The sequence below is a fragment of the Rhodofomes roseus genome (genome assembly GCF_022264815.1).
Source record: "Rhodofomes roseus strain CIRM-BRFM 1785 chromosome Unknown C8Q71scaffold_24, whole genome shotgun sequence".
Taxonomy (NCBI): domain Eukaryota; kingdom Fungi; phylum Basidiomycota; class Agaricomycetes; order Polyporales; family Fomitopsidaceae; genus Rhodofomes; species Rhodofomes roseus.
Genome location: NW_025952980.1, coordinates 234,694 through 258,715, shown reverse-complemented (window position 1 = coordinate 258,715; position 24,022 = coordinate 234,694). Strand labels below are relative to the sequence as shown.

Genomic DNA, 24,022 nt, shown 5'->3' with positions numbered 1-24,022 from the left:
AGATGCGCCGCCGACTTCTCCCCCTCCACCGCCTTCAAAAAGGCTAGGTCCTCCCCTACGGACGGATATCAGCAATGTATGAATATCCTCGACCTTCCTCTTCGGCCACGAATGGGGCTGATGATATTGACACCGTCGTACTTCAGGGAAGCGCTGCGCTGACATACGCTATACGTTGCGGAGCCGAGAATTTTCCCCGCAGCGCGCGACTTGTGCGATCCAGTGAGCGCATGCTGCGAAATGTGGCAGACGTGGGAGCACAATCATTCGACGTGAGTTAGGTATCGTGTTGGAAACAGGCTGACAGTCATTGTGCATACTAATAAAGAGTGGGTCGTGTCGTGCGCGTCAAGACTTTCATGCTAGCGACGTCTTCGGCGGTAGGACTTCATGGTGCGTTCGAAACTTCCTGTCACAGACGATTACAACCTCTGCTGCATCTAGCAGGCTACCGACTGTGGTCATGGGGCCAACGTTGTCTCACCATGCGTTCCGGTTGACTCGTATCTGCATCTCTGAAAACCCGAACAAAGCCAAAAAAAGCCGTGAAAACAAGTACTCGCTGCCTGCGCCTGTCGCAAGGAAAAGATGATGTTTAATGCATATCTGGTCTTGTAAGACCCGGGGCACCTTTTCATCGACGATCAACCAGGATCATACGTCCCAAGTTGGTACCAAGTTCCGCGGCCTTGGAAAGGCAAGGCATCAGCACAAATATGTAGGCACTTGAACCGGGATGTAAATTCGTGAAGGAACCCGACTACGCATGTCATCACCAGATAGCATTTGGATTGGATGTTCATGCCAATTTGCCTAGAAGAGGAAGCTCCGGTGCCTGGTCAACACATCGTTCACTGACCGCGACCTGTGCTGCAGTGTGCACCTGTTCATCGACTCCTACAGCGCACCGAAAGCGATCCTCAAATCCATGAGCGCGGGCATCGTCGAGTGATATGAATCTGCGACATGTAAGGCCCATCAGCAGGTTCATTTGAGCGATAATTAAGCCTGTTGATCGACGAATTGGGGTAGGGTCCCGAGGTTGCGGTGCGCTCTACTACTCCGCCTTCTAGCACGGGAAGCCTATAACGGCATATCATTCACAATCAAGGATTCCTGGTTCTGCGGGCACCTCAACAGTACCGACACCCGACGGGCATTTAGCGCACCGTCTGAGACAATATTTGGTACGTACGTTGTACGTACGTTGTACGTACGTTGTACGTACGTGCAAGTATTTCAACGAACCCACCTCAGGTGTCAAGCCAGCGGGACTGAGTGATAATCCCAACTGACGGCCGCCAGCAGTGCAGTATGCCAGGCGGCGGAAGGAGAAGTAGACACTTGCGACTCCCCTCCCGCGACTAACAGCATTACAATGGGGCCGATAACCCAAGTAGGGATGCACGTCACGTACAGCCGGGACAAATCTCAATGGCATACAGATGTTTCCGCGGCAGATACAAATACAGGAGTGTGGACATCGATACAAAGCGAACATCATCACGAATGTCCGTATTGACGAGGATGAGAGGCCGGCCTTGCAGTTACTCTTAGACTGCTGTTACGGAGAACTCGGGGCCCAGGATCTTCTTGACATGTACATCCGCTCTTCGCACGAACTCCCTGATGTCACGGGCACGAAGGTCGCCGTCATCATCGATAAAGAGCCGATGGCACAGCGTGCGCAACTCGTCAGCCTATCGACATTGCTCAGTACCGTTGAGAACTCTCGAGCAGCGGGTCTACTGTACTCACCGAGTCGGGGAATCCTCCATATGCGTCGACAAGTGTGTCAACCAAGCCTTTGTCAGACGCGAGACTTGGTCTCTTGAGCGCCGATGTCAAAACGTCGATGGACTTCTCGCGCGCGTCCAGCAGCTGGTGAGCCTTTGCCTGGCGATAATACCTAGTATGATTCCCGTGAGCGTGAAGTCCCGAACCTACGCGTCGACTCATGCCGTCAACTTACGCCTTCCCGTAGTCCTCGTCAAATGCCGCTGCTCTCTCAGCGTCTGCCAAAGCTTTCTTCGCATCGCGCCCCTCGCCTTCCATGAGCCATGCCGCCGCCCGGTTCGCGAGGCAGATGGCCATGGATCGCTTGATGCCATGCTCCTCGTCGGCCGTGGCCGTGGGCTTCTGGGAGAACGCGTCCGCGTAGAACTCGAACGCTTCAGAGTAGTGTTTGACCGCTGCGGTACGGTCTTTACGCCCGACAGCCTCGTTCCCTAGCCGCTTCTCCTCTTCGGCGCGCCTGGTCGCCTTCGCGACACCCTTGACGTTGAGGTCGTGAACTCCCGAGGCAACTTGTTCGATTTCTTCGCTGCAGGTAAGAGGTGTGAGCATTGACGGAGGAGCAATGCTAATGTAAAACCCACGCTGTCTCCAGACGCCACCCAAATGGTGCGGGGAGAGAATCAAGGAACGGACGGAGCGCGCCCACATGAGCACTTAGCTTTTGAGCGATTAATAACAGATTGGGAGCACAAGGGCTGTTGGGCGGCAAGGGGGCTGCGATGGCCTTTTTGAGAACGCTGACGCAAACAATTGGGACTAAGCAAGCTGTACTGCAGTGGAGCATACATGAATACATACTTGATCAAGAAGTCGGACGACGGCATGCCGGGCGGGGCCATTTCTTGCGCGAGGTACGAGGTTCTGTCGTCATCTAGGAGCAGAGTAAGCATCCTCATACAAAGCTCACACTCGCAGAGCACGCACATATGATCACACTGAATACAGGCTTGCTTCCCGGGAAGTACTCATCCCGATAATCCTTCGTATCCTCCCCTTGGAAGCCCATCGGCGTGAGCTGCATAACCCAAAATGAGTCCCGCCGCACTGGGACGCTCTTGTAGTCAAAGTCCGAGAGCTGATCTTCAGACGGTTTCGACCCTGTGGCGGCAGAAAACAGGGCCTCGACGTCTGCCGGGTCTTGCATAGAGAGATGATGCATCAGATTGGATATATCGCCGTTGTATTCCTTGGTGTTGAACGTGGACATGACTTTCTATCGGCATCGTTTGTAGCGTCAGCTATCACAATGTGTCGACAAATGACTGTTCTGACTTGAAAGGCATTCCGCATGTCTGGCGGCATACCGGCGGTTGGGTCCCGCTTTCCTCGTTTTGAAGCCATGTCGCCTGAGTACTACAGGTGTTGAAGAGATAGCGGTAGGTGTTCAACTGTCCTTGATACAAGCGTCTCTGCCGATGGGAGCCGGAGAGGTCCTCACAATGAGCAACGAGTGGTATGTAGAGGCTGCAGACTGCAGTGGGCTTGTGGCGTCGGCAGGTGGACGGTGTAATCTCGAATCTCGATTGCTCACTGTTAGTAGATCTTGGTTGGATCGTGATCGGTAATCGTCCGTGCTTATGTAAGGGCAGGCAGAATAGAGCGAAGGGAGCCTCCCAGACATTCGTATAATCGGGGAATGCTTACGCTACAAGCTCGTGTTGCTGATGGACAGAGAGGAGCTCGCAGCAGGCAACCCGCATGTACGAGTCCGATGCTATCGCCTCAATGCAAATTTTCCCTACTGCTTACTACAAGTTGCTACGTGTACGTAGACGGCGTAGTCGTAGTCCAAGTGCCAGAGGAGGAGAATATCCGAATGATCGAATCGGTCGCCAAACACAATGACTCGTACCTTCCTATATACGTAGACGACGGGGAAGATATTAAATCAAGAACATTGCCCATGCTGAACATTCGATTGGTACGTACATTACGAACGGCTCGGCTTTGCCTTCACTTCAATTGTCTTCCCCTCCCCCGACGCGTACGGATTCGAATCCACAGGGCTGCTTAACCGACTTATTCTTGACCATGTCTCGGACGCACTTCTGGAGTGTCCGGCTGAGCGTCTTCTGCGGAGTACATCCGCTTAGCGACCCTGCCAGTGCTCCGTGACGAGGAGGCCACTGCGTGTAGTCTGGCTTGACTCCGAATACGTACCCAGAGAGTTGTGAACATGGAAGGTAGTGGCGGCGGGGGCATAGGCCGGGATATAGCGTGTGTCCTTATCCATTTTCGTGTCATGAGATGCAATTGATGCGATATCTGTGGATACTCGCTATGCGACAGCGTTTTCAAGGCTAATGGTACAGATGTCGTGCAGATCGTGAGCGGAAGGCGACGTTTATGGACCGAGTCAATCAGACTGCAGTGGCGGAGAAGTCTGGCCCCAGAATCTTCTGAACGTGCGCATCCACCTTACGCACGAACCCTGGAACATTCCGAGCACGACGGTCGCCGTTCCTGTCGATGAAGAGTCGATGGCAGAACAAGCGCAGCTCATCAGGCTGTCGACGAAGCTGAGTACCGTTACTATGCATGTCATTGGATAACTCACTGATTCAGGTATTCCGCCATAGGCATCGGCGAGTGCCTCGATCAACCCCTCGTCGGATGCAAGTTTCGGCCTCTTGAGCGCCCTGACGAGGACATTGATCGACTTGTCGCGGGCGCCCTTCAGAGAGTATGCCTTCGCTTGACGATAGTACCTGCATTTACGTTAGCCCAAGTACCGCGGTGGAGATGTCATGCCCTCGTACGCCTTTCCGTAGTCCGGGTAGAACTCAGTAGCTTGTTTTGCGTCTTGCAACGCTGCCTCTGGGTTGTGGTGCGGGCCTTCCATCACCCACACTGCTGCTCGATTCGCAAGGCAGATAGCTAGAGACCGGTTAAGATCTGGCTTCTCTTCATCCGTAGGATCCCGGGAGCCAGCGTCAGTGAGGAGGTCGTGCGCCTTGGAATAGTGCTTGATTGCGGTGGTACAGTTTTTACGGCCAAAAGCGGCATTGCCGAGACGTTTCTCTTCTTCAGCGCGCCTAATCGACCTCGCGATGCTGCTCATGTCCACGCCACCGTATGCTGAAGTATCTCCCCCTTCGTCGCTACAGTGAACGACCAGCAATCAACCAAGACATCCTGAGTGATTGAGAAAGTCTTACGGCGGCTGCACGCGCCAGCTGAACGGCGCAGGAAGAGTTTCCAGGAACGGACAGAAGGCATCAATGTGGCGACTGAGATCACGATGAAACCATAGAACATTGGGAAGAGAAGGGGTCTTCGGTAGGAGAGGTGAAGCAATAGCCCGTTTGAGGTACCTGGAGAGACCAACTATTCAGCCCATCACATGTCCGTCGGACATACATCATGGCACATACTTCAGTAACAAGTCGGACGGTGGCTCACCGTCCTCTGGACACTGCTCCTGCAGGAGGATCATGTATTGATCGTCATCTACGATCGGAGAGCACACGTAGTCAGTTCTCAAACATCAACGTGAACTGTGTAGCGCACTGATTGTGACCTCATATATAGGTATGCTTCCCGGGAAATATTTTGTGCTACAATGATCAGGATTTTCAATCCCTTGAAACCCCGTGGGATAGGACTGCATGAGCCAGTACGAATCCCTGCGCATGGGAGCTTTCGTATAATCGAAGGCAGACAGCTGCCCGTCAGACGGCTCCAAACCTGCGAAGGCGGACGCTACGACCTGCATGTCCGCAGGGTCCAGTGACGACATGTGGCGCATCAATGTGGAAGGGTCAAGTTTGGATTCCTGCTCGTAGTATGACTTCATGAATTTCTGGCACATGCGAGTCGTATTAGCTGCCCAGGTTCTGGGAAATGAAGGACTAGTACAACTCTCATGACAGCCTGCGCGTCCGGCGGCAGACGCTCGAGGGCCTCCTGATTGCTAAGAACTCCGAGTCGGGAGGCCATAGCGAGAGCAACGGATCTGCAGCAAGAAGGATCTGGCGCTGATAGCTGATACACTAAGTAGGTCGAGCAGCGGTATAGTGCGGTCTCCGTCGCTGACAGAGTCGGAGGAGAGAGGAGGAGGACAGCCACAGGAACCCGCGCCACTGGAGCTTACATAATTAGCGCCTTGTGTGGCACATTTCGACTGCAAACAGTGAACCTGGCACTGGCCTGCAGATGTATGTCGCGATGCCCAACATACCTTAGACGACCGCCCGAGTTGTCTCTATGACTGGAACGAGCCTCTAATGCAGCATCTTCTGTGTCAATATCTATGCTGGTGCACGTACGCGCAGCACATGCCCGGAGTCCTGGCTCGGACACAGGAACTGCTGCAATGCGGAATATGAGTGACGGTTTCGCGGTAAAATATTTACTGGCAGGTCGTAGTTCCGCGGCGATTGACTTACTCTGAAGACTTACTTTCGCGCGACTTAGACTTAGTGCGATTGGCGCCCGCCCGACGTGCTCGAGGCGGCCTTGCACCGGATGAAACTTTCGATCCTTCAAGTGAAAGATCGATAAAATTGACAAAATCTTTTTCACGATATTTCGTATGAAAGATTGTCAATAAAAGTCAGAAACAATCAATTAATCATTCAGACTCGAAGTATCAGGAACAGATCACAGAAGGATTCATTGACAAGTGTCTTTGATCTGTTTGTGATCCTCTAAGCAAATGATTGAGAACATGATATTCAAAAATTCTTGAACACTATGTGGCTCAATTGTTCTGAAAGGATTGAAAACAGATTGTCACATGGGGTGTTACAATCTTTTCTCAATCTTTCAGGCTGTCACAATCTGTTTCAAATCCTTCCAGCTGTTGATATCTTGGTGAGATTGGAAACAATTTGTATCCCAGGGGTTCAAAACAATTTGCCCAAAAGGATTGACAAGAGATTGTGACACTAGCTGTGACACTGTGCCACTTCCCTATGACAGAGCAGTGAAGGCAATTATGCCAAACCTATGATAAGCTGCCTTCTGCTGGTATGCTCAGTCATTTTTGGTCCCTCATTCATTGCCTGCCATCACATGAGTCTCATTAGATGCACTCAGTGTACAGGGTTGTACTTGTGATTGTACATTCCTAGAGATGTGCATCTCATTGTATGACTAATGAACATGTCCCAGACCTGTGCATGTCCAGATGCAATGAAAGAGGGACCAAAATTGACTGAGCATACCAGCAGAAGGCAGCTTATCATAGGTTTGGCATAATTGCCTTCACTGCTCTGTCATAGGGAAGTGGCACAGTGTCACAGCTAGTGTCACAATCTCTTGTCAATCCTTTTGGGCAAATTGTTTTGAACCCCTGGGATACAAATTGTTTCCAATCTCACCAAGATATCAACAGCTGGAAGGATTTGAAACAGATTGTGACAGCCTGAAAGATTGAGAAAAGATTGTAACACCCCATGTGACAATCTGTTTTCAATCCTTTCAGAACAATTGAGCCACATAGTGTTCAAGAATTTTTGAATATCATGTTCTCAATCATTTGCTTAGAGGATCACAAACAGATCAAAGACACTTGTCAATGAATCCTTCTGTGATCTGTTCCTGATACTTCGAGTCTGAATGATTAATTGATTGTTTCTGACTTTTATTGACAATCTTTCATACGAAATATCGTGAAAAAGATTTTGTCAATTTTATCGATCTTTCACTTGAAGGATCGAAAGTTTCATCCGGTGTTGCCAAATCGGGATGAACATCGCATTTGCCAGGACCACTGCGCCAGACGGCTTCCCCTTTATTCTCTGTGACGCATGACATTTCTGTATTGAATTCATATGCTCGTAATTCATATCACAATATCTGTCCCTTTCGACACTATGAGAACCGCGGGCTCAAGGTCATGGCTCTCCTACTGAAGCATCCCGGGCCATTCGTCTCGTCAATAGTGGGGGCTATGGAGTGTTAAAAGGCATTTCACAGCTCCGAGTGTATAATGTCATGATCGGGCTTCCGGGTTCATTTTCTCCATGTCATGCAATGGACAGTCGCAGTGCGCGTAGACAGAGTTGCCACAATTGGCTAATGATTCCGCATTAGGCAATTGATCAGCCGCCGAAGTGGACTTGGGCATTCTAGGTGAGCAGACAACGGGTGTGTCTGGGTGTGTCTTACTGCAAATTATATACAGTAGTAGTGACTAGACAAGAGATATGCATGATTGTAGACACCAAGTGCACGAAACGGCATGAATCTATGTCCAAAGTGTACGGCTCACGTGTCAACTAAGTAGTAAGTCTTACGCGACAACTAAGTTTTCACTGTAAGTATTTTTCCGCGATAACGACCGTCATAGCGGAAGCTTGCCGCGCGATCACTACATACTATGGCGAGACGGAGCACCAGCATAGTCGACATTGTTGAAGGTGGTCTGCCAGATGATTTGCAAACCGAGAAGGCGGACGTGGTTACTCGTCTTAACAGGGACGAAGACTATATGTAATCGCCGGTTGCTGTTTTGTATTGGATTCTGCCTCACAGAATGCGCGAAACCGAACTGTACCATCGCCGAGGTCCTCGAGCGGCTCGCGGCCGTCACATCGCGCGCCAAGGCCAAAGGACTACGTGCCAGGTGAGTCTCGCATGAGATCTGCGTGCACCGGGCACTTCTGATATATGTCATAACCAGCCTCTACGTGAGCGTCGTTGCCATCTGCGCATACAGGTCAACTAGATTGCAAGAAAGTGAAACATCACATGGGCTGCCACGAGGTGAGCCTTGGTGCCAGTACCGTCGGCGCGCGCACACAATGGGACTTTCGGTCAATGCTGGGGACATTGATGTCTGGAGCAGGCGCCCTGCCCGCTACACAGCTAGCGGTGAGTTCTTTTCACCCTCACCATCTCGTGACTCTGAGTGTATGACGCGGTGTGTTCAGGCCATTTCCACGACACTTACGGTACCGGCGTCCCCAGCATCCTCACAGCGCTCGAACTGGGGCTGCGTGCTGACCTTCGACGCGTCCGTCGCCGGTCTAGGCGAGTGCTCCTGCTCTCCGGGCGCTACAGGTAACGTCGCAACCGAGGACGTCCTGGAAGTACGCTCTGTGGGGCAGCGGCAACAGGACGCTCGGTGACCTCGACGCGCTCGCAGAGGTGGGCGGGTGGATCTCGGCATGCTCGGCGGGCGACAAGAAAGGGCGGCGAAGGCGATCCTGGCCGGGATGGCAAGGGAGAAGGAGGTGGCCCTGGGTGACGGAGTGGGAGAGGGATGACGGCGCGGCGGAGGCGATCGTCGGTTCCGGAGCGATCGACGCGGCAATGCGACGGAAGGAGGAGGGCATTGTGAAGGAGAGGGAGACGGGCGGTGGGGCGGTGGAGAGGGGCACAGACGCAGACGTCGATGTCGCTAGCCTGAAGAGGGCAGCGCGTCTCGTCGAGGAGAGGGCGTGAGACGGAGAACTGCAGAGGTCGTGGATGTCGATGTTGCGATGCGGAGAAGGGAAGAGAGCGTCGTAAAGGAACGCGAGCGAGACAGTGGCACAGCGGAGAAGGTGAACTCGTGAAGTTGGCCAGATACGCGACGTCTCGTACGCGCGGGCGACTGACTGTAATCTAGCCAGACCTAGTAACGGGCTTTTGGAATTGTTGAGCAGTGGGTCTGCTGCACTCACTCAGACAAAATTTCCTCCACATGCATTGGTATTGCAGCAAGAACATGACCCATGCATATAAGTTACAATTTCCTTTGAAGAGCATTTGAACGTTGGTAGATTACGAACGCCTCGGCTCTGTTTTCTCCTTTCCCGTTCCCTTCGCATTTCCCTTGCCCTTCGCTTCTCCCTTCCCCTTGCCCTTCGCATTCCCCTTGCCCTTCGCATTCCCCTTCTCCTTCGCATTCCCCTTCCCCTTCCCCTCCGCCTCCACCGACCCGGACGCGTACGGAACTCGGCTCTCGGGACTGCTTGGGCGACTTGCCCTTGAATTACGCTTCGGACGTTTCGATGTCTGAGATTGGTTCTGTTCGTCGTTCTCCGCAGAGTAGACCCGCTTGGCGGCCCTGCTGATGCCCTGCGATGATGAAGCCCCGTCGTTCAGTGACTTCTGTTCCGCCAGTGTTTGGCTACGAGTGCGCGCCAGTGATGCGGACGGCAATGGCGGCGGAGGCATAGTGCGGGATGCCGCACGTCTGACGACCGGTGCATTGGCCTTACGCCACCCAACACCGCGCGAGGGCCCGGGCAATGATGCGTTCGTAGATGGATCCTGGGTCGAGCGTGCCGGTTGATCAAGTGGCCGACGAGTAGATGTCACAGGATTTGAGGCAGCATCCCTCGAGGTGTTTCCTCTTCGACGGCTACCAGGCAGTCTTCCGTCCGAGGAGTCTGCCATAGGTCGGTCGGGCGCCGATGACAGTAGTGCTCCCCCAAAGGAGACATGGCCCTGACGACCAGCGGAGTCCGTTCGTTGCGGGGTTCGTGATTGCAGGATCGAATTGAGGCGACGGCCCGGGACCGGACGGTCGTCGGGATGCCTATCATCCTCGTCTTCATCAAGGTCTTCGGGGACTACCATTTCAGAGCCAGTGTGGACGGTAAAGTTAAGGGCCTCGAGGCTGGGGGCCTTGCTACTGGGCTCAATGGAGCTCTTCTCCCTGAGTTGGCCCAATGCATCCAGTTGCTCTTGATCCTTGTCATTCTGCGGACGTTGGTAGTCACGGGCAGCATCATCGTTCGGCCAGCCCTCCATGTCTATAGCCTCGTGGAAGATCCGTAGCACTTCGTCGTGTGACATCGGGTTTTCGGACAGCGTTAAATTCGATATGTTGCTACGGCAAAGCAAGCGGAATCGCTCGAGAAGATGATTCAGGGGCGCATTGTTCTTGATGGTGAGAACATTTCGTTGCACCAGCCACCACATTTTCTGCCCGCCGCAAGTGTCGTCGGAACTGCCGCCGAACAGCTTCTGGCATGCTTGAATGCCATTCCTGTGTTCGTGCTCAGCATAGCGTAGAAGCATCCAGACCAGTAGCCAATAGAAGGACTCTAGGTCGTGGCGTACGTCCTGAGTGATACCGCCGGTCACAACATCGACGGCCATGAAGTGTACGGTACCCTAAGGAGAAGATATGAATAGCGCGTTACTTTCTCGTGAAGATAGTAGACGTACCGTGCGCTCCTTGCAGTCATGCCTTCTCTTTCGTTCCTCCACCGCTTGGGCATCCTCGGCGCATATGGCAGGGTCAACGATCCCTTGACCCGTACGCACGTAGACTTTCCAGCTCTCCTTGGTAGCATGCCATCCACGTCGCCGGAGGAATTTTTTCCAGCTGAATGCATAATCAAAGTCTTGGAGGAAGCCCCCAGGCCCGGTTTCGCGTCTGACGATCATGACGTTACCTTCACTGACGTCCTTGTGAATGACACCAGCATCGTAAGCACGTTTATGCCCTGTAACGAGCGTCCATCAGCATTGATCTGCAGTGGCAGCATGAGAAAATATTGAAATACCTTCGATCGCATCGCAAAGTGCGATCACAAGCTCTAGCGTGTTCTTGAACTGTCTCAGCGGTATCCCGATGGTCTCGAGGACCAAACGCATGTGGCTACGCTCGTAGAACTGGTGTTTCTGCCCAGCGTGGTACCATCCACTCACAGTGCGGTGACCTAGGGGGGTCGACTCCTCCGCCTCCTCAGGCGGAGGGCTGGGTGTGAGCACAGGTAAGGAATCGGACGAAGGGGACCTGGCTGGGCCTTGCGCATCGGAGTCGCGCCTCGCAGAGTCAGATCTAGCGGACAGGGAACTCAACGACGTAAGAGGGGAGGACAGCGGATTATAGTGAATGGATTCGCCAGGGATTGCGTCATCCACCGCGGCATCTGAACCTTCTGCGTCAGGCTCGCTGGAAGTAGACCGCCTTATCCCGCCTTCGCCTGCAAGAACGCCATGTTCCTCCGTCACATGAGAAGTGGCGTTTTCCTGCGTCGCACCAGTCGTGTCGCGGGAAACTCCAGCCTCTTCGGAGGAAACTGGGAAAGTGGCTGGCCGGTGAATGTCACGCGCCTCCGGCGCACCCAAGTCTTCACCGTACTTGTAATCTGCTATACCCATGAACTCCATGTTCGCTTCGATCATCTCCTCGTAGAAGTCGCTTTCTGGTATCCGAACCAGCTGCCGCCAATATTCCTTGATGACCACACGCTTCCCCGTGTTCTTATTCCCTGGACCACTGAGCTCCATCGCTTCCCATACCGCCGTCCCGCGCGTGAACAGACGTGGGTTCACGAAGAGTAGCCTATAGACGAGGTATTTGCGAGAAGACGTCTTGTCGTTCCCCCCGTCATTGACCGTGATGAAGCGGCATGCTTTCCTGTCTTCATGCGTGAAACTGTACGTGGGGTCCAGCTTGTGCACCCAATTCTGCGCTTTCTGTTGCTCCTTCTTGTTTGCAAGACGGATCGTTGGATCGCCGCCGACGACTCTGCAGGCCACGTGGTGCGGATGGACTAGTCGCCACAGGAACTCATAGAGGATGGCTGGCTCGCGTGCGTATTGGAACGCCTGCGAGACCACTGCGCCAGCGCGGTCGAAACGATAGATACGCGCCTTCGAGCCGTAAATCCCAACGAGGAGGACAAACAGCCTTCCTTGTGCAAGCATGATATTGCGTGCACTTTTCGCGAGCTGGACTAGCGTACTGTTGCGCCTCTCGGTGACTTTCAGCATCGGATCGTCGTCATCAGCGCGCTTGACTTCAATGACGAACGCGACGTTACGCCACTTCAATGCTGTGGTATCGGCGGGGATGGTTGGGACCGTGGCGACGACGTCCGGCTTGGTTGCGTGGAAGTCTGCACGCAGGGCGTCGAAGGGAAATGGCAATGCCTTGTGACCGTAATTGAAGAACTTTGGTTGTTTCTGAGTAGGAAAACTCGCCACGAGTTTATCAAGGCCCTTCCGCTGCGGTACCAGAGAGTCAACGTATGTAGTACAGCGGTCAAAGGTTGACGTACGATGGGTTCATACATGCCTGGCTCAGTTACGTCCTTCGGAATGCGGAAATAGCCACCTCTGCGCTTAGCAAGCGGGGGCACTGGCTTCGAGCTAGGTACGAACTCTTGTAGAAAGGCGTCCAGTGGGTCTTCTATCTCGATGATCTTCCTGAAAATCTCGCTTTTCCAGCGGTCTTCGTTGACGTCGCTCTTCTGCTGAGCGTGGTACGCAACCAGCGGCTGCGCATCAGACTTTTGAATGCGAACACTGTCTTTGTCGGACATGACGATGTCGGGAACAGTGTCGTCGGAATACGGGACAGGCGGCAGGCGATCAAGGCAGGAGGAGCATGAGAGAGAGTGGGAGGCCCCCGGGACAGCAACGCTTTTGAGGCTAGGCATTTTAAATCGCGAGCCACGGGCCACTCGAACGGATAAGGCAGGACGGTCCACAGAAACTTGCGGGTGGGCGAGTCAGTCGCGACCTGTTCCGGTTGAGACACAACAAGGCTTACCGGATATAGTTAGTTCTGCAGAAAAGATCGCCTATCACTGCGTTGCACGGGGCTGGATTTGGGGCACTGCCTATACGCCGCTCGGGTAGTAGGACTTGAAGGTACTGGGGAAGAGCAGGCGCCGCTCAGCCACATTGCAGCCACAGGCGCGTTCCGCACGTGAGTCTTCCCTTGCCACGTCTAATCGAGAATCTCACGAGCACGGCCACAAGCCTGTCGTCTGGCAATTGAATCTGGACTTCGGTCCCGTATACCGGTGCTCAGTCAAACGTGCGCGTGGTTGTCTAGCTTTTCATAGATATGTCGATGAAAGCCATGCATTCAAGTGCGTTCATCAGGTTACGCAGTGACTAACTGACTGTACAGTGTAATAAGCAAGTACCGTAGCTCAACGGTGGTATCCACGCCAAGTAATCCACGCCAATTAATCGCACAATCTTGGCACCATGTGCTCATAGCTTCTTCTGACTCTGATCTCGCAACCGAAATACAAGGCATGAACAACGGGCATCCCAAATCGGGCCGACAATGGGTGCCATCGCGATGTGACGCGTGCGAATCATTGGCTGGGAAGGCAGCGCCATCAAACACGTGGCTAGCCACACCTGTGGCGTACCAGCGCCTCCAACGCTCTGTTCATCTTCTCCTGCTTACTCCGGCTACGCGACGGACAGCCACTGCTGGTCCCCCGGATAATCTCGAACGAGATTTCACACGATAAGATACTTCAGCGGCACCTACGCCAGGTTTGGGGCAAAACTAGCCGTAAGTTTCACAAGTCTAGGCCGAAAGTGGTACCGTAGTCCAGTAATACTGACGCGTCGGACACCCGTGGTCTGCATCCGTTTCTGGTAGTTGGCCAACAACTCGGAATTCAACATGCCTCGTGGACGCGTAAATATGCCTCCCTCGCACTACCTGCTTCGCTCCTCCCACCTTCATCCCAACCACCTTCCCCCCGCCGATTGTGACCTTGACATCGACGTGGACATCGACATCGACATTGCCGAGCAACCCCAACAGAAGAAACCAATGCCCGACAAGTCAACGCCCCGTCGGCCGCAGCCACAACAGTATCACAGCGACATGGCCCACGCTAAGCAAAACAACCCAGAGGATGTCGCAGCCTGGCACGACGTGATGCTTGAGCGTATCAAGGAATATCCCGACCAAGACGTAAAGCAATACCTGGCCAGGATGGTTCCGTCCGATACACCTATGCCCGCATGCCCGCCCACTGGTTCGTTGTTTGACGCGATCCCAGTCGACGGCCCCGAGAAGGATATGTACAACCCTTTGGTCAGTGTGAATGGCATGGCAGTGGTTGCGCAAAAACGCTGATATCACCCACAGGTGGATGCGTTGGGTGAGCTAGCCACCTCGTTCCCGCCCAACTCGCGACCGCAGTTTTACAATTACGGCCACAACATCATGCATTTCCCCTTCGCACCGTACGCCGACGAACAGCATCCGACCAAGCCGGACGTGGTCGCGTCGTTCCCTGTTGCAAAAATAGAGGAACCGATCTCTCGATGGAAGGATGTCGCCTTGGTCTTCGAGCTGAAGCCACGAGACAACTATGACCCGATGGTCAGAAACACTCCGACGGGATGGGATACGCTCATGCAGCTCGCGAAGAACGCACGCAACATGATGCTTTCGCAGGGCCGCTTGTACGCTTTCGTCGTCGGTATCTACGGAACTTTAGCTCGGATCTTCCGGTTTGACCGCGCGGGCGGGATATGCTCCCCCAAGTTCGAGTACAAATGCCAGCCGGAGATCCTTCACGAATTCTTGTGGCGACTGTTCCACCCCAGGCCGCCTCAGTGTGGAATCGCCGGGGCAGACCCGACGGCGAAGCTGGGAACGGGGGCTGACAAGATGCTGGTGCGCGCTCTCGCGAGAGATCATGATCCCCGATGGGCGGGTATGTCAGGCACGAGGAAAGTCGTGCGGCGGATCGTCATGACGGACAGGGGACGGGATACCACGTATCTCACATATAAGCTGGTGTTCGTGAACCCGGGGCTATTCTCGCGGGCGACGCTCGTATGGCAGGCATTCAAGCTCAACGAGGAGGATCAGCATAAGGGGAAGACATACATCGTGAAGGAGACCTGGCGACAAATGGGACGTGTATGCGAACTCGAGTTCTACGAGGCACTGCGGCAGGCGACGGGGGGTGAGCCCCTCTTCGGCGTAGCGACCTACATTCACGGCGAAGACCTTGGCGAGCGCGATGAGGAAGAGCGCAATCGAGAGGCGGGGGCGAAACAGCGGTCCAGAAGTCGTGTGCCCCGCGATATGAAGATGGGTCATCGGACCATTGCCGGCGTGCATAGCGCGCCCAAGAAAGCGCGACTGAACGAACGGAGTCATACGCGGATTGTATTGGAGACGGTCGGCACACCACTTGCGGAGTTTGAGTCTACCAGGGAGCTCGTCTTGGCTCTGCGAGACGCTGTGGAAGGTAAGCTCTGATGATTCTACTTGTTCATACTATTGACAACGCGATGCAACACAGGCCATCGGCAGGCGTATGAAGCTGGTCTTGTGCATCGCGATATCAGCGAAGGCAACGTCATGATCGCTCCCAAGGGTGCTCGCTTCAGAGGCTACATCCAGGACTTCGATTTCAGCTTCTGCTGGAAGTGGTTTCTCCAGAAGCGCAAAGAGAAGGTCGACTTGGCTACATGGGAGGAGTACTGTGTTCAACATGGCCACGAGCCGCGGAGCAAGAAGGATCCCGTGAACGAGTCTAAGGAACGCACGGTTAGTGAACCACTTCTCGTACTGGTACATTCAGCTGAGATATTCACTAGGGCACGATCTTCTTCATGGCAATCGAGATTTTGTCTACAGAGATCACCCATGAGGCTCGGCATGACCTCGAGTCGTTCTATTGGCTTCTGATCTTCATTGTTCTCCGACACACGAATCATGGACATCATGAGAAGGACGGGGCATTTGGCAGCTTGTTCTGCGTCAAGTATCCGAACCAAGCTATCCGCGAAAAGACCGGTTGGATGCTGAGCCCGAAGCCTCCCTTAACGGTTCCTGGCAACGAACCGCTGACCAGACTGTTGGAGAAGTTTCGTCTGGCGTGCACGCACAACTTCCCTCGACTCGATGTCGGCGTCAGGCGCATGACCCATGGCGATATCCTCGCCATCTTCGACGATGTGCTAGCCCCAGGCAACGTTTGGCCCGAGGATGATGCCGCCCTCGAATGGAAGCTTCCGGAGAACGCTGCGTATACGACAGAGGTCAAAGAATCTCGTAACAAACCGGTGACGAAGGGCTCGTTCGACCCTACAACGGGATCGAAGAGTTGGTTCCCAGGTGCCCCCAATTCCGAAGAGAATGAAGCGTCCGACCATGTCCAGTCGGGTGCCGGTTACGCAGGCGCGGATGCGAGAAACTTGCCCATAGCCGGCCCTAGTCGACCGACTCGGGAGGTAGAAGTCCGCAATCGCTCGGCAGCGGTCGACGCAGAAGTTGATGAGCCAGAGAACCAAGAAGCAGCATTCTGGGAAGGTCGACGTCCTTCTCCCCCTCCACCGATGTCGCAACCGGAGGCCGGTCCCTCTGAACCTCCCGCACGTAAGGCGACCCGGAAACAGAGTCGCAAAGCAGGCAAGAGCGCTGCTCGTCGTGCGGAGGCACCTCCAGAAACGAAGCGTCCAGCGACCAGGAGGGCAGCTCCCAGCCGCCCCGTAGCCGAAACATGGCCAGCCAGCGTTGTCGAGCCCGACAACGCAAGACCGGGCCGCCGCTACAACCTTCGTTCGTCAGGCAGTCGTAACATGGCTGGGCCCAGTACATCCGATGGGGCCCAGTCTGTTCCAGTTGCCGAGGGTAGGATGACGCGGTCTCGCACGCAGCTGTCGCTTCAGCAAGACGCTGGTACGAGGGACAGTAGCGTGGGCAAGCGCGGTCGTGCTCAAGAAGACCTAGACGGCGGCGTCGAGGAAAGCCTGGAGTCCCAGTCATCCAAGCGTCAGAGAACGTTGAGCCAACCTCGAGGCAGGAAGACAACGAGGAAGTCAGCAAAGAAGCCTTAGTGATTGGTATAGGTGTACGGTTGACGTGAGATTAGTTGGATGGTCCGTAGATGCAGGTTCCTGGATGTAACAGATAGTAGAGTATTGGTTTCTTCCATTTCGTTGCGTTGCGCTTTAGTGGTCTGTGTCGTCTGCCTAACCTAACAGGCACTAATGTCGGACGAGGTCGATACGGACGTAACATCGTCTACTGCGTCGGTCTCTTGGTACGTGTCGCCACGGTTTTGAAGTGAACTCTAGGCAATATATCGCCTGGCCGGTGGCAGGTTCACAATGGCATTGCAACGACCTCATTGTCACGGGCATCATACATACATATACACACAACTGACTGCCCAGCCCATTCGTGCCGTCTATGCAGCAAAGATACAGTATAAATGTTACTTGTAGATGGTTCAAGTTCGCGTCTCGTCCTGCCAAGCTGCGTTACATCCACTGGTAAGTATCATGCGCTAGCTCTTCCGCGACTCCGCTTGGACAATCCAATCGCGGTGTCTCGCCCAAGATCCCGCCTCCAACTGTACAAGCGCCTTGAGGCGGTCCATCGAGAACGGCAGAGACGGGTCTACCTGCAGCGCGCGTACGACGTACGATCTGTCATGCATCAAACCTTAGCATCACACGCAGGGCCACACAGAGAGGACTTACATAACGGTGCTCTCCTTGAGCGGGTTCTCCCTCGACCTGAGGGTCGCGCAGATCTCTGCGAGAGGCGCCTCGCGATGATGCCAGAGGTTATACGCGCGCAGATGCTGCGGACTCTGGCGTGGTCTGTCTAGGAGCTCGTCGACGTCGTTCACGTACGACACGGTGCGATGACTCGAGCTAGTGGAGCTGGCCAGCGAGATGGAACTGCTGGTACCGTTGGTCGACCGCATACCTGGAACGATTTGGTTGCCGTATGGCGCTGGGCCGAGAGCCCGTCCTTGCTCTGCTGCTATGTCGAGCAAGCGGTTGTATACGACCAGTGCGCAGTGTGCGTCGTTCGCAGCGTCTATACAGCCAGACTTCAGTCAGACGTGCATTGAACGAGGAAGATGTGACCAACATGTTATATGCTCCTCACTCAAGGGCGCAGCCTCCCAGTTGCTACAGCGCACCGCGCCCTTGTCGAGCGTCTTTGATGTGTAGTGCTCGACTACCTTCGCCAGCGCGACGATCGACCTCCTGTGCGTATGCGCGAAGGTCGCGTCGGCGCGGTGCGCGAAGGCTCCGAGCTCGACGAGGTTCGCCGCAAGGATGCCGTAGTCGCGGTAGAGCTTCTCGCCGTCGTCTTGAGTTCCTCGTTAGCGGCTGCTGCCGGTGGTATTGTGTGGTGCCACTCACTCTTGATATTCGCGCCCATCTTGACGATATCCTGCGACTCGATGATTTCCTGAAGATAGCTGATCGTATTTGTTCGCTGACGGCAGTGGCGGGCGTACCTTAACTTTCTGCGGAAAACCTGTATCCTCTGTGAGGGAAACTGAAGAACAAAGGGCAGGAGTGGCGTACGCTTCATCTCGCTGAGCTGGACTATGAGAATCATCCGCTTGTCGCACAATTGGACCACCGCAGTGCGACGCTCAGCACAGCTTTTATTTCTCCACGAGATGACCCATTCCATGTCGAAGCCCAGCGGTCTGGTAAGATACGGTGTCAGTAATAAAAGACAAACACGCTACATAGATTGGACATACCCGCTGAGTGCCTGCACGAGATCATCCGCCTCCTCTTCGTGACGAACATATACCACGGCCGGCGTGGGGTTGTAGTCTTTGTACGAGTAGAGGGGCAATGCAGGCGCCGCGTTCATTGCTGTAGTCTTGCTTCGCGAGTGCGCGCGACCGGTAGACTTTCCCTGTCTGGAGGATCCTGAGACACTTCCAGGGAGCGCGGAGGTCGCTGAGCTCGACGAGCTCGTCTTCGTCTTCGCCACTTTCGGCTTCTGCATAAGTGGCGTTGGATGGGAGTGATTTGCGTTGAGGAAGAAAGGATGAAGGCTACTAAGCGCCACACAGAGTATTCAGAATGATCCGATTGGTCGACCATTGTACTCCCGTGAACATGAAGCAAGCAACTCACGACTTTGAGCACGTAGACGTGGATTCAATCTGCACACCGCTCTCTGCAAGTGGCGGACGATCATCCGTAGCCATAGCGGCGTCGAATGCAGCCAGGATCTTGGAAGACCCTCGCGACGCCTTGGTGGTTCGTTTAGAAGGAGATGCGGGGGGGCTAAGGCGGCACAATGCAGCCGTAAGTTTGGTTTCTTTGATGACATTAAGCGCCATCTTGTCCTGAAGTCATTCGGGTCAACTACTTATCTCCGGGATGGCAGTCAAGTACGTACGTGACAACCTGAGGCTGCTTAAACAGTCTATTTCCGGGTCGCTGGTAAGGCCCACAGGTCGGGAGCACTTGCTATGGGTTGGCACAGGGCAGTCGGTTTGTATTGCCAGGGTAAGGTCAGGAAGCGAGATCAATGTACTGATCAGTGTCCAGCGAGTGTCTTGGAATGAACCAAGTCCGGGATCGGCGCTCGATTGGCGCGACGCGTCGAGGGGAGATCACGTGGTGTCGCGTCGGTGGCGGGATCCCGGGCGCTTGAGAGCTTGAGATCGGAATTGTCCGCGGGCGCTCGAAAAGTTGTGTCCCGCTGCCCTTGCCCGGCCGAACACTACTCAAATCGCTGTTCCTTGAGGCTCCCACACGCTCATTCTTGGCCACTCTTTTCGGGCTACTATCTCGATGGCGAACGTTAGAGAACTATCAGTTGTCCCACCACCGCTGCCTGCGTCGTGGACGCCCCCGGCAGCGTCGGGCAAATCGATATCTCGTACGCGGTGTAGTTCATATTTTGCGCGAGGCTGGAAGCTCACCTCTCTCAGCCCTCGTCACACGCAGACTTATTCCTGCTGGTCCGGCATACCTAGCGCATGTCAAGCGCGCCGTCCATAACCTCACGTTCGAGGAGCACGATAAACATGCGGAGGAAGAGCGCAAGCGCCTGGAGGCGATGAATGGCACAGGCGTTGACGGCGAGGATGATCTTGGGGTCGGAGATGAGCCAGAGGACGAGGAGCTATCGTTGCTGGATCCGAAGGAGTGGAAGGTGCGTGAGGAGGTCGCCGAGGCTCGAGCATCCGACCTGACGTATGTTTTCGTAGAAACAAGACCACTACCAGGTCCTCGGACTCTCACATTTGCGCTACAAGGCGACAGGCGACCAGATTAAGATTGCGCGTACGTATTCTTCACATCTTGACCCACAGCATGGAGCCGTCGGAGTCCCAGCTGCATGATCGGATCTTGACCTCCCGGCAGACAGGAAAAAGGTGCTCAAGCACCACCCGGACAAGAAGGCCGGGCTCGCGGGAGACTCAAATGACGACGCATTCTTCAAGTGCATCCAGAAGGCGCACGACGTGCTGACGAACCCGGAGCGGCGGCGCCAGTTCGACTCCGTCGACCCGTACTACGAGCTGCTCGAGGCGGATGTACCGGCGGAAAAGCAGCTCAAGAGCGCGAAGAACCCGCAGAAGTTTTTCTTCGACTCGTTCGCCCCCGTGTTCGAGCGCGAGGCGCGCTTCAGTCGCAAGCAGCCTGTGCCGATGCTCGGCGGCTTCGAGGACACCAAAGAGACCGTGCATGCGTTCTACGACTTCTGGTACAACTTTGACAGCTGGCGGAGCTTCGAGTACCTCGACAAGGAGATCAATGAGGGTAGCGACAAGTGCGTATCGAACGCAGATGTTACGCTTGGGGCGTCGTGGCTGACGAGTAGCATTTTCACAGCCGAGACGACAAGCGTTATACCGAGAAGAAGAACAAGTCTGAGCGGGCGCGTCGCAAGAAGGAGGACATCGCGCGGCTGCGGAGCATCGTCGACCTCGCGCTTGCGTACGACCCGCGGATAAAGCGGATCAAGGAGGAGGAGAAGGCGGCGCGCGAGGCGAAGAAGAAGAGCAAGGGCGGCGCGCAGAACGGCGTGGACGCGAAGCAGAAGGCTGAAGAGGAGAAGAGGAAGGCGGAGGAGGCTGCGATGCGGCAAGAGGAGGAAGAGAAGGTGCGTTATGTGATCTGGTGTCATACACCCCTCGCTGAAGTGCTGTAAGGTTGCCCGTGCGGAAGCCAAAAAGGCGAAGACGGCGGCTGCCAATGCCGCGAAAAAGGCCAGGCGAGCGGCGCGTGCTGCAGAGCCCGGCGGCGATGCTGAGCCCCAATAGTCGGTTGTTTGTGGGGACGATAGCTTCGCCATTCATTCCATCATACCGGCCTCACCTGCATTTTGTATCGCTGCATTGTGCATTAGAGCTGTCATGTTATGTGCTACCTAGACGGGCTTGGCTGATCGAGGCAGATCTTGGAGTACTCAATCGTCTCCTGTGCACTTGCGCTCTCCGTACTCATTTGTTTGGTACCATTTTAATGAGCTCGTCCGCAACTGTTCTGGGGTCGGTACGGTGATTGACTGGAGCAATTGGCGTATCCAGTCTTCCGCTGGCGGTATACCGCGCGTGCGACGCAGCAGTTAGCCCATCCTCCACCACCGCGAGCGCGTCTGACCGGGCTCAGCAGTCGATTACAGCGCTTAGGAAAGGATGCGGTACGCGATCACGTGGGTCAAGTTCGGTTTGCGGTATGGCGGGGGCGTGGCCACTGGCTTGCATTGTCTGCCATCTTCCTTTCTCCCACCCGCCTCTCTCCCATTGTTCCTCCTCTCTGCGACACACCACCCAGGCGATAAAATGTCGTATCTACCAAAGACACCTTCTCGTCATCACCGCTCGCGGTCGGAAACGAAGACCCCACTCACACCATCGCTCACCTCTGGCTTGAACGCGCTCAGTCTGGGATTCCCGCGTCAAGGCTCGAGCTCGCCAGCAAAGACAAAGGCGGACGTATCTATCAACCCGTTCCTGGCCAGTCGACCTGCATCACCTGTTCGACGAGTCCAGAGCAGACCCGCTTCACCCATCAAACGCGCGACCAGTGGCTCACTACACGTCTCAGACAGCTTGCAACGCCAGGCAAGCTCTGGCGTTATACGAAAAGGCGGCGTGGAGAGCAGAATCGACGTCATTACGCGCGACTACGTGCCGCCGAGGACCCAGAAGCGGTCCCGGTCTCAACCAAATGTGAGTGGATGATACAACTATACATCCTGGTCTCTCAGTATCCCGTGGCACGCTTGCTGATACGTACCCCGTAGCGCGACACCCGCGACAGGTTCATCACGGCGCGCGACATGACGGAAGAAGTCACGGCGACGCTGGACATGATGTCCTTGAATCCTCAGTCGGCGTCGCCGGGACACACCGCACGTCTCGCAGCAGCAACGGGCGTCCCGATCAACCGCCGTGTGCTTGCCTACCACGAGCCACCGCCGCCGTCATCCTCCGACCCGCTGCTCGCTCAGGCTCGCGAGCTCGTCCGCCCGCTCTACGCGCGCCCCGGCGCTCTTCCCACCTCCACCTCGTCGTCGACAGGCAAGAGCCGCAAAATCTCAACTACGCCGGAGCGCGTGCTCGACGCACCAGGAATGCTAGATGACTTCTACCTCAACATCGTCGCGTGGGGCGCGCAGAACGTGCTCGCGGTTGCACTTGCGGAGAACACCTACCTTTGGCGCGCGGAGAGCGGCGACGTCGTGCAATTGGGCGAGATGCCCGAGGGCACGTACGCGAGCGCGCTCGACTTCTCTATGGACGGCCAGTACCTCGGTGTCGGGAGCGGCTCGGGCGCGGTCGAGCTATGGGATGTCGAGACGCAAACGAAACTCCGCACGATGACGGGCCATTCGACCCAAGTCGGGTGTTTGTCGTGGAACCAGCACGTCCTCACGAGCGGATGCGGGGACGGCAGCATCTGGCACCACGATGTGCGCGTGGCGCGGCACAAGGTGGGCGAGCTCACCGGCCATGTCGGAGAGGTGTGCGGCCTCAAGTGGCGGAGCGATGGCGAACTGCTCGCGAGCGGCGGGAACGACAACGTCGTGAACATCTGGGACGGCCGCATCGGCGATGTCGCTCCCGGGACACGCGCGGGTGCGCGGTGGACGAAGCGCAACCACACCGCCGCTGTCAAGGTGAGCAGCCCCAGCCAGGACATACGATGATCAGCGTGCTGACCCGGTATCATAGGCGATTGCGTGGTGCCCGTGGCAGCCGTCGCTGCTCGCGTCCGGCGGCGGCACGTCGGACGCGACGATCCACATCTGGAACACGACGACGGGCGCGCGGCTACACTCGGTGGTGACACCGTCGCAGGTGACATCGTTGCAGTGGTCGCCGCACAAGAAGGAGTTCCTGAGCACGCATGGGTACCCGACGAACGCGGTGATGGTACACGCGTACCCGTCGATGGAGAAGGTGGTCGAGATCCGCGACGCGCACGACTCGCGCGTGCTCTACAGCGCGATCAGCCCGAACGGCGACGTCGTGTGCACGGGCGCGGGCGACGAGAACCTCAAGTTCTGGCGCGTGTGGGAGGTGCCGAAGGTGAAGAAGGGCAAGGAAAAGGAGGGGAGCAGGTCCGGCACGGGAAGCACGAGCAGCGGCATCCTGAGCATCCGCTAGATCTTAGTCGGGATCCACAGCTATCTACAACTCGTATTGTTTTGTCATGCAGGTAAGCACATGCAAACATCATGGATGCATACGCATACGCACACGTACTCCTACGCCCGTTATGCTACTCTCTTGTCGTTTGTCTGGCTACATTGGTGTCTGTA

The 24,022-nt window shown here is 55.4% G+C and overlaps 8 protein-coding genes across 8 annotated transcripts; 4 read left to right on the top strand and 4 right to left on the bottom strand.

Moving 5' to 3' along the window:
- Positions 1-1,379: 1,379 nt before the first annotated feature.
- On the bottom strand, positions 1,380-3,305 carry C8Q71DRAFT_780277 (uncharacterized protein). Its single transcript, XM_047924842.1, has 7 exons — positions 3,070-3,305; positions 2,722-3,010; positions 2,596-2,668; positions 2,379-2,534; positions 1,973-2,323; positions 1,759-1,909; positions 1,380-1,700 (listed from the first exon to the last, which is right to left on the bottom strand). The coding sequence occupies exons 1-7, from the start codon at positions 3,136-3,138 to the stop codon at positions 1,554-1,556; spliced, it is 1,236 nt and encodes a 411-aa protein (XP_047774874.1). The 5' UTR covers positions 3,139-3,305; the 3' UTR covers positions 1,380-1,553.
- Positions 3,306-4,157: 852 nt separating this feature from the next.
- C8Q71DRAFT_881039 (uncharacterized protein) lies at positions 4,158-5,736 on the bottom strand (the record flags this gene model as incomplete). The annotated part of the gene is made up of 7 exons (XM_047928483.1): positions 4,158-4,304; positions 4,355-4,505; positions 4,557-4,898; positions 4,956-5,111; positions 5,172-5,247; positions 5,308-5,599; positions 5,656-5,736. The coding sequence occupies 7 exons, from the start codon at positions 5,734-5,736 to the stop codon at positions 4,158-4,160; spliced, it is 1,245 nt and encodes a 414-aa protein (XP_047774873.1).
- A 2,258-nt stretch (positions 5,737-7,994) lies between these two features.
- Positions 7,995-9,142, top strand: C8Q71DRAFT_284664 (uncharacterized protein). Its single transcript, XM_047917528.1, has 4 exons — positions 7,995-8,368; positions 8,426-8,508; positions 8,591-8,616; positions 8,676-9,142. The coding sequence occupies exons 1-4, from the start codon at positions 8,175-8,177 to the stop codon at positions 8,871-8,873; spliced, it is 501 nt and encodes a 166-aa protein (XP_047774872.1). The 5' UTR covers positions 7,995-8,174; the 3' UTR covers positions 8,874-9,142.
- Positions 9,143-9,668: 526 nt separating this feature from the next.
- Positions 9,669-13,346, bottom strand: C8Q71DRAFT_841066 (uncharacterized protein; the record flags this gene model as incomplete). Its single annotated transcript, XM_047926530.1, has 5 exons — positions 13,244-13,346; positions 12,750-13,186; positions 11,247-12,696; positions 10,906-11,186; positions 9,669-10,851 (listed from the first exon to the last, which is right to left on the bottom strand). Coding segments are annotated over exons 2-5 (3,294 nt in total), but the record flags the coding sequence as incomplete, so codon positions are not given.
- Positions 13,347-14,122: 776 nt separating this feature from the next.
- C8Q71DRAFT_861456 (uncharacterized protein) lies at positions 14,123-17,307 on the top strand (the record flags this gene model as incomplete). The annotated part of the gene is made up of 4 exons (XM_047927906.1): positions 14,123-14,542; positions 14,597-15,713; positions 15,768-16,015; positions 16,066-17,307. 4 exons carry the CDS (start codon positions 14,123-14,125, stop codon positions 17,305-17,307), a joined length of 3,027 nt encoding a protein of 1,008 aa, XP_047774870.1.
- An 88-nt stretch (positions 17,308-17,395) lies between these two features.
- C8Q71DRAFT_881023 (ribonuclease H-like domain-containing protein) lies at positions 17,396-19,580 on the bottom strand (the record flags this gene model as incomplete). Its single annotated transcript, XM_047928482.1, has 8 exons — positions 17,396-17,901; positions 17,956-18,301; positions 18,356-18,580; positions 18,634-18,682; positions 18,732-18,751; positions 18,802-18,929; positions 18,987-19,292; positions 19,372-19,580. The coding sequence occupies 8 exons, from the start codon at positions 19,578-19,580 to the stop codon at positions 17,760-17,762; spliced, it is 1,425 nt and encodes a 474-aa protein (XP_047774869.1). The 3' UTR covers positions 17,396-17,759.
- Positions 19,581-19,942: 362 nt separating this feature from the next.
- C8Q71DRAFT_780251 (DnaJ-domain-containing protein) lies at positions 19,943-21,831 on the top strand. Its single transcript, XM_047924841.1, has 6 exons — positions 19,943-20,125; positions 20,178-20,401; positions 20,457-20,532; positions 20,614-21,022; positions 21,085-21,355; positions 21,405-21,831. Exons 1-6 carry the CDS (start codon positions 20,038-20,040, stop codon positions 21,513-21,515), a joined length of 1,179 nt encoding a protein of 392 aa, XP_047774868.1. The 5' UTR covers positions 19,943-20,037; the 3' UTR covers positions 21,516-21,831.
- Positions 21,832-21,962: 131 nt separating this feature from the next.
- Positions 21,963-23,936, top strand: C8Q71DRAFT_284587 (WD40 repeat-like protein). Its single transcript, XM_047917527.1, has 3 exons — positions 21,963-22,427; positions 22,502-23,377; positions 23,433-23,936. Exons 1-3 carry the CDS (start codon positions 22,038-22,040, stop codon positions 23,865-23,867), a joined length of 1,701 nt encoding a protein of 566 aa, XP_047774867.1. The 5' UTR covers positions 21,963-22,037; the 3' UTR covers positions 23,868-23,936.
- The last annotated feature ends 86 nt before the right edge of the window (positions 23,937-24,022 follow it).

Bases quoted from the DNA above. Each gene is read 5' to 3' on its own strand.
- C8Q71DRAFT_780277 (XM_047924842.1), bottom strand. From the start codon at position 3,138: ATGGCTTCAAAACGAGGAAAGCGGGACCCAACCGCCGGTATGCCGCCA. The intron at 2,535-2,595 runs GTATGTATTCAT...TGTTTGCGTCAG, and splicing joins TCGTCCGACTTCTTGATCAA to CGTTCTCAAAAAGGCCATCG. The intron at 1,910-1,972 runs GTAAGTTGACGG...GAATCATACTAG, and splicing joins GACGAGGACTACGGGAAGGC to GTATTATCGCCAGGCAAAGG.
- C8Q71DRAFT_284664 (XM_047917528.1), top strand. From the start codon at position 8,175: ATGATTTGCAAACCGAGAAGGCGGACGTGGTTACTCGTCTTAACAGGG. The intron at 8,369-8,425 runs GTGAGTCTCGCA...TGTCATAACCAG, and splicing joins GCCAAAGGACTACGTGCCAG to CCTCTACGTGAGCGTCGTTG. The intron at 8,509-8,590 runs GTGAGCCTTGGT...TGTCTGGAGCAG, and splicing joins ATCACATGGGCTGCCACGAG to GCGCCCTGCCCGCTACACAG.
- C8Q71DRAFT_780251 (XM_047924841.1), top strand. From the start codon at position 20,038: ATGGCGAACGTTAGAGAACTATCAGTTGTCCCACCACCGCTGCCTGCG. The intron at 20,126-20,177 runs GTACGCGGTGTA...CACCTCTCTCAG, and splicing joins GTCGGGCAAATCGATATCTC to CCCTCGTCACACGCAGACTT. The intron at 20,402-20,456 runs GTGCGTGAGGAG...ATGTTTTCGTAG, and splicing joins TGGATCCGAAGGAGTGGAAG to AAACAAGACCACTACCAGGT.
- C8Q71DRAFT_284587 (XM_047917527.1), top strand. From the start codon at position 22,038: ATGTCGTATCTACCAAAGACACCTTCTCGTCATCACCGCTCGCGGTCG. The intron at 22,428-22,501 runs GTGAGTGGATGA...CGTACCCCGTAG, and splicing joins GGTCCCGGTCTCAACCAAAT to CGCGACACCCGCGACAGGTT. The intron at 23,378-23,432 runs GTGAGCAGCCCC...CCGGTATCATAG, and splicing joins ACCACACCGCCGCTGTCAAG to GCGATTGCGTGGTGCCCGTG.